Source organism: Hetaerina americana, unplaced genomic scaffold (assembly GCF_022747635.1).
Source record: "Hetaerina americana unplaced genomic scaffold, ioHetAmer1.1.p SCAF_99, whole genome shotgun sequence".
In the NCBI taxonomy this organism is placed as follows: Eukaryota; Metazoa; Arthropoda; class Insecta; order Odonata; family Calopterygidae; genus Hetaerina; species Hetaerina americana.
The window spans coordinates 863,331-877,572 of record NW_027287638.1 but is presented as its reverse complement, the minus strand read 5'-3'; the positions used below and the strand labels follow the sequence as shown (position 1 = coordinate 877,572).

Below are 14,242 nucleotides of genomic sequence, written 5' to 3'. Positions count from 1 at the left end.
AAGCTAAGTCATATTCAGCACACCTTTTATGCTGCAAAAATTTGGTGTTAAAATTTGATTGATTATTTTTTTCAATGAAATTAAAAAGAATTTTCATTAATGAAATTCTTTAAAAAAATGCATAATGAGTAAATTATAATACATTACAATTAGCTGTAAAAATAATTTGCTACAAAATAATTCAGTTATTCATTTAATTTAGCCAGGAAAAATGTATAATTTATGTTACCAACACAAAATTGAATTAATAAAATCATATAGAAACCCAAAAAAATGTCTAAAAATTATAACAAATAAATTGCACAACTTAATATTACTGCTGTATACTCTCACGTTCCTAGTCCCAATCCTACATTTTTCTTAGTTATGTCATATCCATTGCTTTTGATTTATTTTCTGCATTATGTTAAAAGCAGCAGTATAAATTTTCCCTGATGCTTAACAATCTTTTCGTGGAAAAAATTTATCATTTCTTAAATGATATATTTCCTTCCCTGTATGCTAATTTTATTTTAAATGCTTAAGAAATGTTCTTGTTCCTTCTTGATGTCATTGTATAAAAAATACTTGTTTTGCTAGGGTAACACTAAGTAAACCCATGTGGAACAGTTATGTGAGACCATTATAAACCCTTCTATTAGATAATTTTCTTTATTGGTTGTTTATTTGCAATAAAAAAACAGTTCATTTTACTTCAAGTCTATGCTATATTCCTTTTTCTTTGCTCCACAAAAGCAGTTTTAATCTACTGCCAAGCAAAATAACATAATTTGTATTCTTCATTTATTAGGCAGATATTGAAGATGCTATGAGTGACTTTTAGTACATACTTTATGCGCTTACAAAGGATTATGTGCTCATTGGTTAAGCATGCTTGTCGAAATAAGCAATTGACATAATAACAAAAAGGGTAAAATTTTGCAGATACAAAAAGGACATGAAAGTAACAGAAATTGAGCTACAGTAGTCAATAAAAGCTGTTTCAATGGAACATTTTTTCATTTTGGCAAAAAAACATAATGGTTGATTATCCAGAGCAAAACACTGCTGTAAAATTGTATTTCCTGTTGGGTGGATTTGCAGTGGAAACATTTGTATTGCTCAAGACTTGTTATGCATAACTCTTTTAAGGAAACCCAGAGTCTATGAGTGATTAATACTTTTAAGAACCAATTCAATTCAAAAGACCAACCCCATTCAGGCTACCCTTCAACATCAAAAGCTGACAAAAATATTGACAAAATCAATGCACTAATTGTTGAAGATCATCACAGAACCATTGATCAACTCTGTGAGATGTCTGGAGTATCCTTCATTTCTTTTCAGAGGATTTTTTCTGAAGATTTGCATATGAAAAGAAAGATTTGGATACCTGGTTGCTGCCAAATTGGGCTCATACTGCCCTCTTTGTGATGCAGTTTTTGAAAAATTAACAGCATGACATCAATTGTCCACCCCCCACAGTCAAGGGATTAAGCCCCCTGTAACTTCTTTAGGTTTCTTAGGCTCAAAAGAGACTTGAGAGACAAGCACTTTGACACTAATGAAGGTAAAACAAAAAGTGCTACAAGGCCTAATTCAGGTCAGCATTAGATGATGACAGCTGCTTTGTTCCTGTAGTTTTGGCACAGCTGACATTGCTAACATAAATATAACAACTGATGAGTTTGTGCAGGCAAGAGTAGATGTACGATTGTATAAATTTATGCACCTTTTTAATGAATATCTACTTACCCTTCAAATCTTTCAGATAAACACCAAAAACAAGATGATGCTGGGAAAGATGCTTCAGCCTCTCAACTACATGTGTGTAAAATTTGCTGCAAGGTATTTGAACAAAGGGACCATCTCACATATCATGTAATGCATGTGCACATTAACAAGGTGATGCAATTCAGATGTGATGTTTGTCTGGAGGCATTTAAGAGAAAAAATGACCTTGCAAGCCATATCAAATTGGTGCATGCTCTTAAGAAGAAGCACCAATGTGAATTCTGCTCCAAAAACTTTCTAAATTTCAGTAAACTCAAAATTCACATGTCAACGCACACTGGTGAAAGGCCACACAAATGCAACATTTGTTTAAAAGCATTCACTCAGAGAATTCATCTAAAGTCACACATGTCAATTCACACTGGTAAAACACCACACAAGTGTACCTTTTGTTCAAAAGCATTTGCTACAAGAACTCATCTAAAGAGGCACATGTTGACACACACTGGTGAAAAGCCACACAAGTGCAATGTCTGTTCAAAAGCATTCATTCAGCTTTTTCATCTAAGGTCACATATGACGTCACACACTGGTGAAAAGCCTTACAAGTGCTACTTCTGTTCAAAAGCATTTGCCCGGAATGCTGATCTAAAGGGGCACATAATGACACACACTGGAGAAAAGCCTCACAAGTGCAAAATCTGTTTAAAAGCATTTATTCAGAGTAATCAACTGAAGAGGCACATGAAGACACACCAGTGAAAAGCCTTACAAGTGCAACGTCTGTTCAAAAAAATTCATTCAGCGTTGTCATCTAATCTCACACATGATGATACACCTTGCAAAATATCATAAAAATGTATCATATATCCAAAATCATTCACTAACTTGAGCATTATAAACAAAAGAGTGCTTAGGGAACATAAAATTGAAGTGCATTAGAATGCTGAGGATTATTTGTTATTCCTTAACCTTTCCCAAATATTCCCTTACACTCTGAAGAAACCATTGTAAAACATAAATTACAATTTTGTAACAAAGTTGCATTATTGTCCTGTTTTTTGTTATTTCTTTAAATAAAAAATAATTGGTAACATTAAAAATCTCTGCATTTTGTGTATGATAACATTAATCTAAAGAGAAACAATTTCATCCTGTAAGAATTAAAATTTCATAATTTTTTAGATGATTATCTTTTAATTCATCATTAACAGAAATAATGATACCTTCCAATTTTTGGACCTCCTAAACATGAATCAATTATAAGGTTTCCATGGCCATGTGTAAATTATATCATACATTTGTCCATCAATCAAGCTAGGATTGTTATTAAATATAACAAACAACTCTGGCTTCTATCCAATGCTTTAATGGATGTTTTTTTGCTTGTAATGTTGGGAGCCACTTCTCATATATTGTGATAATTCATAGAAAAAAATGGGTCAGTTTTCTCTTAAATTGATTGAACGATTGCTGCTAAATATGTTTGAACATTTTCTTGTATATGGCTTTCAACAAATGCAGCACTCATCTTGCCCAGAGATTTCCCATCCCTAATTCCTTGCAGAATATTTTTTGCACCTTTTCTTACAATACACTCATGACCATTTAATGTTCAATGAGTTGCTTCACCTTATGGCCATCCTTAAGGTGGATCATTTCCAAGGGATATAAGATCATGTTTTAATTGTGCTTCCTACTTTTTAATGGTTTATATTGAAGGAGTAGAGTCCCTGTATATTTAGTTAACTTTGGATTATATTCCTCAGGGAACAATGCATCCATATTGAGGAATGCTAGGGCTGCAAGAAATTTAAGTTTATTTATTTCAACAGGAAACATAAACAATTTACTGCAACAATATGTCTAAACAAACTACTTTTAAAGATTAAGTTGAAACTGGTCGAAGGACATATATCCAGACAGAAATCCTAATTTATTCTCATTTAGGGATACGAACTATGGGCCTGGTACAGAACATTTCACCTTATCCACTTCTATCATTCCATTTCATACTCTTAGAAGATTCTTTATCTTAATAAGGTTTTTCCTCATTAAAGCAGCTGTATTCCTACAACCTCATTGAAATAACAGCTCATCCCCAATAAAGAAATCATAAACATCACTTAAATTCCATAACAGCACCCTGTTTAACTTCTGTTGATAAAGCTTTTGAACAGGCTCACATACATCCATTTCTTAAAATATGCTGACTGAATGAATTGTCCTCAAACCTGCAAGTGGGTGATGAGGAGATATGTTACCAGGAATGTTTATGAAGATTAATTTTTTATTGTACAAGGACATATTTACAATAGGTATCAGCCTACTCCTTTTAATCTAATTACATATACATCTCAACAGATTTAAATAGCTTTCTAGAGACAAGTGATGAGCAGAAAAGCTCTTAAAAATGTGACCCATTAAATAGTTTTAAATTTGGCAAACTTATGATACAATAAATCTTTATAGGAATAGTGGGTACTGGAAATCTATCATAAATATCTTTAGAATGTTCAAATTATATACTTGAGGACCATCTCATTCAAAATGCATTGCTATCTTCATAGATTAATGACATTGATTCGAGTTGACAGTTGAAACCAGCTTTAAATACAATTTCTTTTGAAAACAATACGACTGATAAAATTTATGATAGTGGTCTCCAATTACCATTATAATGCTTATTAAGAAAGAGGTCTTGATCAAACTTGGCAACCGGGATTTAGGAGCCCTATACAGTGTATGCATACAACATTGATGTTATACAAATAGGAATTAAAGAGTTTAGCGCAAAATTTCTCCCACAAAAAATGGCAATTCTGATTTTATATGCTCATTTGACTTGAGTTGTATTACTTTTATGTTATGTCAACACCAACAGTCATTAAAATATGGACTTAAGTTTGTTTCAGCAAGCATTTGTTTCAGAACAGCTGTAATACCAACCAGGCATGTATTTAGGGTACTTATTCTCATTAACAGTAAAGCCTTGATTAAATGACGTAAGTGTAAAAGAGGATCCGTAAAAAAAAGTCTACATAGAATTTTAAATTGAATAAATAGCAATTGAAAAGTTCTGTGCAAAATTGCCCTCTTCAAAAATGGCTGGTGGAATTTTATATCCTTATATTACTTGAATTGTATTACTTATTATAATATTTAAACATAACCAGGCATTAAACTATGGACTACAGTTTATTTCAGCAATTTCATGATTACAATATAGCTGTAATATAAGGCAATGTTTTCACAAGGCAATGTAATCAGCATTTTCTCTCAAATCTCTTAACTATCAAAGAGTTAACAACATTGTCAACAGAATAAAATGCTTAAAAATTTTACGGTAGATGGGAAATACTAAAATATACAAAAATTAGTATCAAAAATACAGTAACAGATGAGATTATATGCATATATATGCACAACAAAACTCTACCGAAAACATACCTCTATGTGGCTAAAAGCACATAGTAACAGTAATACTAGCACACACACTCAATACATATAATAATGCACATGCATAAACTTACACGCATGAGATGGCACATATCTGGGTGCTCCAGTCATTTAAACGTCCAAGATTGAATCATGTCCAATTTCAGTCACCACTAAACAATCCCCTCTCACCACCTTGTCAATTTCCTATTGGACAAACAGAACTTCTCCCCTCACAATTCCCATACCAAAACTGTCTTCATTTTTCCCCCAATGACTACTTTCTGATGGCTACCATCAAAATTAGTCACGTAAGTATCCTTTCTTTGTTCTTGTAATATCTTGATCCATATTTTTATACATTTATGCATGGTCATGGAGCACTGTGTTTCAAAGATAATTATATAAGTATGTATATATATATATGAAAATACACATAAATATATACATATATATATGTATGTAAAAGTGGGTTGCTGTAGTCCAGTGGGTAAAGCATTGGACTGCTGAACAGAGGGTCCTGGGTTTCAATCCCAGGCAAGGTACTCAGGGCACCTGCAGCTCCACTAAAGCTTAAGTCATTTTTGGGTAGCAGGTCTTCCAGAGAGAGCATAACTGGAACAGAGAGAGGAACTGGCTTCCATACCCTGATAATTCCCTGATAAGTTCTGAAATTGTGTCTGCAGGGCTAGAGCCCATGTGGGTGGCTCCTGCTCCCTAATGCTCAGTGGTTATGATGGGGCTCCCAAATCCAGTCTGCTTAGCCTCAGATTTGGGGACCAAGTGCATATATAGGTGAGACAAGGCCTGAGTTGGTCATTTGGTCAAAAAGGTTCAGAGAGACAGAGTGCCTCCAGATCTCTCCATTGTTAGTGGTGGGTACCCCATCGCGCACATGTCAAACCAATTGACCTCACTGGTCTTCAGTCCGAGACATCTGGCGACAAGCAAAACATCCAGAAGTTGGACACACATCCCTTCCCCAGCCACGCATGTCTCTACCATCTCCTGAACCAAGGAACATGTCACCAATGCTGAGCATGGGGGAGAAGGATCACCCGCATGGGCTCTAGCCCTGCAGACACAATTTCAGGCCTCATCTCAAGAGATGCAGAGCATTAGGCAATTGCAAATCCAGCCCGGTAAGTCAGCAAGACTGATAACACTGCTACCGCCAGTACGAATGATAGCACTGGAGATGACGTTTGTGGCACTACACTCTGCAAGCCTGGCAACATGGACCACCCTACCAGAGGACAATGATGAGGTCCTCACCTTGTGCCATCAAGTTAAGGATGGCAGGAATTCATCTAACCTGACCCGGCATGACCTCCACAATTTTGATGTAATGGTAGCCACTTTGGCCTATTGAATGATACTCTTGCACCTGGTAAAACATGTAATATACAATAGAATCCGGGTACTTGCTATCATCCAGGCACATGGCTGGGAAACAGCCACGCGATTGCAAGAACCATCAGGAAATGCCCTGCTGCGGCTGCCCTCAAATACTATCCAGCCGCAGCCCTCCATTATAGAACAAGCACCACCATGACAACAATACCAGCCAGCAGAACAGCCCAGCAAACAAGCAGGAGCCAAGAATGCCTATACTCAGCAATCGGGGCAGCCCTTACGGGGCAGAATATGGTGCAGGGGCACATGTTCCTCCTCTGCCAGCTTTGACAACTGAGCAAATGCCTGTGCCCATGCTGTTGCTCCCTGTGGTGCCAAGCCATCTTAACAAGATGGCTAATGAACCTGGGGTCCTTGTTGAGTTCCTTTAAGGTTCCAGAGACCCCAGACACCAAGGAGTGGGAGACAGACTCCTCATCTTCAGGAGAATCAATGGTAATTGAAAGTGATAAACAGGAAATAGTGACAAGTGTGTCAAACACATTGGGAAATAGTGGACTTGATATGGACCCATATGAAGAGATAAGTGTGTAGCAATTGCCACTGTAACTTGCTAAACATGAAACGCATGACAATAACAAAGGCCAGAATTATAACTCGGAGCCAGACAAGGAACAGGCGCAAAGGGAGCATCCACTGTTACCAGGACAGCAAGAATAAGAAGGAAAAAGCACTCCTTACCTCAGGCAGATACCTGTATAGATGCGCATCCTTCAGGCAGACCATCCATTGGGGCACCAATGTACCAAGACCAGAAGGAATTTGGACGAGACTCCCAATGGGTCTTTAATTGGCAACCACCATTATGCAACAGTGGATACAGGCAGTTAGTAGTGAACTGTGCAAGAAATTCCAGGTAGTCATGATAGCATATCTGGACAATTGGCTAATCCTGTTGAATAATGACCAAACTTCGTTGGTGCAACAAATAGTCCAGTTTATACAAGTAGAGCTAGGAATAATGGTCAATCTTGAAAAGAGCTTCTTAATTCCATCAGTGAGAATTAAATATCTGGGGTTACATATAGACACCGCTTTAATGTAGCTCAGCTTGACAAAGTACACATTAAAGCAGATCAGATACATGATTGATGTGGTCCAGAGAGTACAACAAAAGGATATACCTGAGGTGGCATGATATATTGCCTGGATAACCTACATTTTCAAACTCCCCCTATATGGGGGGAGCTGAGCTTCCCGACATGTACAAAACTGAACGAAAAATGATAGTATGAATAATACTTTTTGAAAATCATTTAACATTGATAATAAAAAATTTAAAAAATAGCTATGTAATTCTATGAAATTCAACCTATCGATAGCACAAAAACCATAAATTATTGAAGGAAAAACAATGATTTAAACAATAGCCTACGCAAGAGCCAATATATCGGCCCGCCGTACTTTTTGCTGAGGATACGAAAGCCGATATATCGGCCCGTTGCACTAAGAGGGTTAAAGTTATGTTATTCACCAGCTATGGCTATGGCATATTTTATAGAACATTCAGTTTGTTTTTTTTTATTAAATAACTGTAATTTTGGCCTGACTTGCCAGTCTTACTTCTGGAGCAGGGAAAGGGACTGGCTCTCTTACCCTGATATGTGAATTCCACATAGTAAGGCTTAGTACTGGGTGAAATCTACTGCTTGCTAGCATACCAGCCAACCTTCAAGTTAATTACAGGTTACAGATTAACTTCTTAACCACTTAGCTGTATGTTTATTTATACTCTATATACGTATGTATACTATATATATATATATATATATATATGCATGTATTTACTGCTTAGCCACATACATATAGGTACATACATGTATATCCCTCCTGAATGAGGGCAGTTCGAATAAATACCTGTGTTTTACAAGAAAAGGCATTCCTGAGGGTAGTATATATTGTCATTGTGTGCTGCCATCTATCAAATGATGGGGAAATAAATTTCAGACTGATTTAAAGGTTATTTTGGATTTGGCAGCCATTTGAGAGAGACGTGTTTAGTGATTTTTGCAGAGATGGAAAGGGAGCAGTATTATATAGTAGTTCACTTTTTGTTTTTGAATGGGAAGAAATGCAAGAAGATAAAAGCAAAGCTGCTTGCCCTTTATGGAGACACTTTGCCAACTATGATAAGTTAAATATCGGTTGAATAAATTTTAATGTGGGCAAACATCCGTTTTTGATGAGGAGCGACCAGGACACCCAGTACAAGTGGTTCTCAAGGAAATCATTCCAAAAGTCCACACCATGGTTCTTCATGGTGCACAAAATAGCAGTGGTCATGGGTGTGTCAACCAGAATGGCAATAATTCACATAAGTAGGGGATGAAAAAATAATCAGCCCAATGGATGCCGCAATTGCCTATTGTGGACAACAAGCTGATCCGGAGATGTCGTCACCAAACTGCATGAATCTGGCTCCCTGCGACTTTTTTTATATTTTTTAAATTGAAGAAATGTCTTGCAAGAGAAAAATTCAGCTCAAAAAAGAAAGTTATTGCAGAGACATAGGCGTATTTTGGAGAGTTTGACAAATCTTATATTTTGGAGGGGTTAAAAAAATGGCTGCAACGTTGGAAAAAGTGTATCTTTCTAAGAGGGGACTATATAGAAACAATAAAAATGTTTTTTAAAAATGGTGTCTTCATTTCTTACATGAGTACTTATTGAACTGCCCTTGTATATGAAGAGAAATTTTTCTTACATGAGTACTTATTGAACTGCCCTTGTCTATGAAAAGAAATTTTTTAAGGGTGGGACAGAAGGAAATAAGGAAAATGTTTTAACAGAAAGGTCGGAGGATGCTGGACGGAAGGGCTAGGTAGGATAAGGGATGTAAAAGGATGAATTGGATGGTGGAACTGTATTTCTAGAAGGGTAGGGTTAACATGTAAGGTGTTGGGGGTGGAGGGGATTACCATGTATAAAGAATCAGTAAAATTGAAAATCATTAAACATTTGTCTCCAGAAGTAATGATTATTCATGGAATATTTATTATTCTGTAGAAATCTGAGGATTTGGTGAAGGCAGGCACTTTGAAAAAGGGCATAGCATAGATTTGAAAGGAAATTATCTCAGTAGTCAGGGCGATTACAGATTTTATCTTTTTATGGATTGTTAACCCTCTTAGTGCAGCGGTGATTCCAGGGGTACTAGTGAGAAGTGCGAAGGGAAATTTAAGAAAATGTAACACCTTAGGAAAAAAAACATTATGAAGTTCCAAAGAAACTGCGGGAGATGCCGCAACAGTAACTTTTAACGGAGTCATCCGCTAATGTGCATTTTAATGCAACAATTTCAGAGCGAGGATATTGAGGGATCTGGGTTCGAGTCCCAGTCAAGGCGAATGATTTTTACGCTCTGAAATTGTTGCATTAAAATGCACATTAGCGGATGACTCCGTTAAAAGTTACTGTTGCGGCATCTCCCGCAGTTTCTTTGGAATTTGTCAAAGGGAAAACACCATACGTGTTTAAAGTTGGCTTTTAACCTCGTGGACAGTGGCGCCTCGCGCACGACTACGAATGCATGTGACATTGTATGTACGGTATTTCGTCATAACATCTAGTTCCTTTAAAAGCCCCAAAATTTCAGAGTTTAAGAGGACGCCTCGGTAGCTTAAGTGGCTAAAGCACTCGACCGGATTGAGGGATCTGGGTTCGAGTCCCAGTCAAGGCGAATGATTTTTACGCTCTGAAATTGTTGCATTATGAAGTTATTTGTTTAGATATCCATATGCAGTTTTTTTTATTTTAAAGTAAAATTTTGTAGTTAATAATGATGGTTTATATAGACATCATATGAAAAATAAATGTAATTATTACAATATTATAAATTTGAAGAATATTTTTTTTTGCAATAATATTTCGATTTTTTGACACAATACTAATATTTTTAAAATAACATTTTTCAATAAAACTACGATATTTAAATATAATAAAGAATCAAAAAGACATGTAGAAAATATTATCAATAAATAAAGAAAAACCAGTGAATTGCAAATTTTTTTGTCAGCCTCGGCAAAGTTCAATTTTGTTAAAAAGGTTGAATACACCGATTCAAATTCGGAATTTTTCCCTTACCTTGAGACTGCGGCAATGTGCTTACTATCATAAGGCAGGAAAAAATGAAGTTCTAACTCACAGAGAACTACTGACAATGTATTCCAATACACAGGGCACAAATGATTAGATAGGATGGACGGCAATATACCAAAATGATTACAAAGCAGTGCTCTCATTTCCATCGTATCAACAAAGTCTGAATAAGCGGTTATATATCAACACCATGGCACCATAACACATTCAAGAGATTACAGATGAACACAGATTAGTAGCCTTTCAGTGGCTTTTCATCATCAAAAGACCACTCAGAAAAAAAAACAAGCAGACAATTAGGCTGAGATCCTGACATGTACAAAACTGAACCTAAAAGTATTTTAAGAATTATACTTTTTGAAAAGCAGTTTAAATTGCTAATGAAAAATTAAAAACTGTGTTATATAATTGTATGGAATTCACCCTATTAATAGCATAAAAACCATAAATTATTACAGAAAAACCATAAGTTACAGCGATTTAAACAATAGCTTATGCAAGAGCCGATATATCGGCCCGCCCCACTAAGGAGGTTAAAAAAGAAATGGACTATTTGGTTTGATATGGGTAGCAACTGTTACAATGTAGGTATTGTTCTTTTTTGGTCAGTTGCATATGTACAGATGAGTAAAATCTGGGTTCAGGAATATCTCTATCAGTGTAAACACCTTGCAAGAAGCCGGACATGATTATTGATTCTAACATTGAGAGGTGTGACACTCTCCAATAATAGAGGGAATGGCAAATTTGGTGATTCAGAAGATAATTGGTTTACCTGAGATACATGATGAGTAGGGATTTGGCGTGAAAGTTAAAAACTGTTTGGGATAGGGGTTTGTAAAACAAATATTTTGAATCTAATTTTACTGCAGGGAATAGGAATGATTATGGGAAGAGATTGAGATTTTAAGGATGGGATTGCTTGATTTAAGAAGTTATGATAAGTTGTAAGGGAATTTAAAAGATAACAAGGGGGCATTTAGGAAAAAGATTGGTGAAGGAAATATCATGTTTGAGGATAGGCTAGAGAGCTTTATGTATTGATTGGTCTCCCTGGTACCAACCTAGGGTATGCATGAGGGAATTGAAACCTAATCTGTTTTATTGAATTGATCATTAAGGTTTGGCTCCTTATAGCTTGGAAACATAGTCATTGAAACAAGAGGATATGCAAGATTTGATTGCTTTTGAAATGAAGGTTTAGAAAAGATAGATTTAGGATTGATCTGTCTCTCTCATACATGAAATCCCCTGGTACCAAACTAAGGTAAGTGTTAGCAAATGAATGTGATAGGGAATTGAAACCTATTACATTTTGTTGAATAGATTATTCATCTCTGGCTTTGTGTGGCTCGGAAAGAGTCATTTAAGCAAGAGAAGATGCAAGTTTTGATTTTAAGATAAACCCAAAGGAAGATGGATTGATGGATTCAGAGTGATCCTCTTCCAATAGCATTAGTCCATAGCACTTGCAAATTGGCATGCATGCAGACTACATCTTGAAAAATAAACTTTACTAATATCACAAAAAATATTAAAAAAGAGAATAAACAGTTATCAAAGGTATTGCTATGGCTTTTACAAATAAGGAACATTAACAAGTTCCTTGTTAATTTTGCTTATTCCTTCTTCCTAACAGAATAGGAAACACTGAGGGTAGTAAAAGGGATTTGCCTAAAGCAAAATGAAAAACAAATAGTCATGAGACCTTACCTTGTTCCTGCAACAGATCCATTCCCCGGCATTTATCCTGAGGAATTTCAAAACAACAGTCTTCCTTAATATCCACTTCCTCATTAAAGGATAAAAAAACGATAAATAAATCATCCAATAGGTCCTGAAAGATAAGCATTTCAGATGCAGACATGTCAAAGTATTTTCATAGAATAATAATAACTAATGGACGTAGTTATATTCTCACAATAACTTCCACATGCAGAAGAAAAGGAACTGCAATCCATAATGGTGAAACAAAGTAAAGTGGAATGAAAGGATAACAAATAACAAAGTACAACTGTCATGATAAAAAGGAAGATTTCTCAAAATAAACAGGAAAGTTTTACTTTGAAAGAGACTGGATTTAATGTGCAGATGGTTAATTGTGTACACATTATTACACATACATGCAATATTTTATATACACACTCACCAAATTCTTTGCTTCCACATTACTACACCATATACTTCCATCTTCCTGAATTGATGCAACCATTGGCAGTTCTACATCCTTTTCTGGAGCAACAGAGCATCTACTAGAAGTGTCAGCCCCTTCTTTTAAAATAATCAAGTCATCTCGGACATTCACGGCACTACTGCCAACAGTGTTAAATGCGAATGCATCCTTATCGAAGTCTCTGATTTTCAGTGGGCAAATAATGGAAAGCATAAACAGGTTATAATATCATAATGGCAGATGATAAATATTTACAAATAAGAGCATCAGGACAATACATCTTTCCAGCTAAGCAAATACTAGAAACAGCAGTAAAAAACTTAATCACTTTAAGTTAATTTGGCAATAAACTTTGTGAAACAACATTTGTTTTCACTGCATTGCATAATAGCTCAATTCTTTAACCTAGATCAATACCTTGTTGTATTTATTACTGGTAATCCAATTCTTCAAAGTGCTCACAAAATAATTGACATCTCTATCAATTATTTCTGTTCAAGGCGAATGATATGAGATGCTGCAGCACTACTCAATGTCCACAATTTGCATTACGTACCACAAATCATATCCTCTCCTAGCCTCTTTGCACCTTTGTTGTCATTGCTCAGGACATCACACTCCTCCTTATAAAGCATAAACCCAGCAATCAATGGAAACCTCCATTTGGCAGTTAATGTTATAGTTCACCGAATGTTAACCCCAACATGTCATTATATGAAATTGAGCCTTTAGAAGTGTATTAATAATTAAGAGTAGATCAATTCATTCCCTGTGCCACCAATGATTTTTCAGGATTACATCTGGTAACAAAATAAGATTGAAAATGCTGAAGTCCATGGTATAGAGTGACTATAGTGGTGTGTGTACAAATACAATTGAAGTCTCCCAGTTGGCGATTCAATATCTATCACCTGAGGATCACACCTCAATCTACCACTTATATTTCTTCTTAATCCCATTTTAAAAGCAAAGAAACATCCTGCCTTGATAACATTTAATAAAACCCTTCTTAATTCATTGCAAAAACCTTTAGTATGAGGGTATGTCATTGATGGACATATTACACCACCAAATATGCAAAATTAAATATCAGGGTGGCAAAATTATGATTTGAAAAAGTAAATATAAATCTAATCAACATCGACCTAGCAAAAGATTACCAAGAATAGCATAAGAATACCATTGGTAGAAGTACACAGAACTGACAGACTTGATTAATGATTAGGTTTTGATGCCTCGGAGCAATCATAAGGAGAAATAAATTGACATAATATGCCATCACATAGAAGACATAATAGGGTGTGTTTTACTGCAGGGGAACCCTTGATAGTGACTGCAGAGAGATATGCAGTAGAGTGCAATGGAAGAGATGGTGATGACGAGGGAGACTATGGTTTATGCACA

The 14,242-nt window shown here is 35.7% G+C and overlaps 1 protein-coding gene across 1 annotated transcript in view; it reads left to right on the top strand.

The window, feature by feature from the left end:
- Window positions 1–7,101, top strand: part of LOC139699956 (zinc finger protein Xfin-like) — a 50,057-nt gene extending 42,956 nt beyond the window's left edge. Inside the window, exons 6-7 of the mRNA XM_071598349.1 lie at window positions 6,590–6,801; window positions 6,940–7,101. Coding sequence (XP_071454450.1) covers window positions 6,590–6,801; window positions 6,940–7,101 — 374 coding nt within the window. The remainder of the gene's footprint in view (window positions 1–6,589; window positions 6,802–6,939) is intronic.
- Window positions 7,102–14,242: the final 7,141 nt, after the last annotated feature.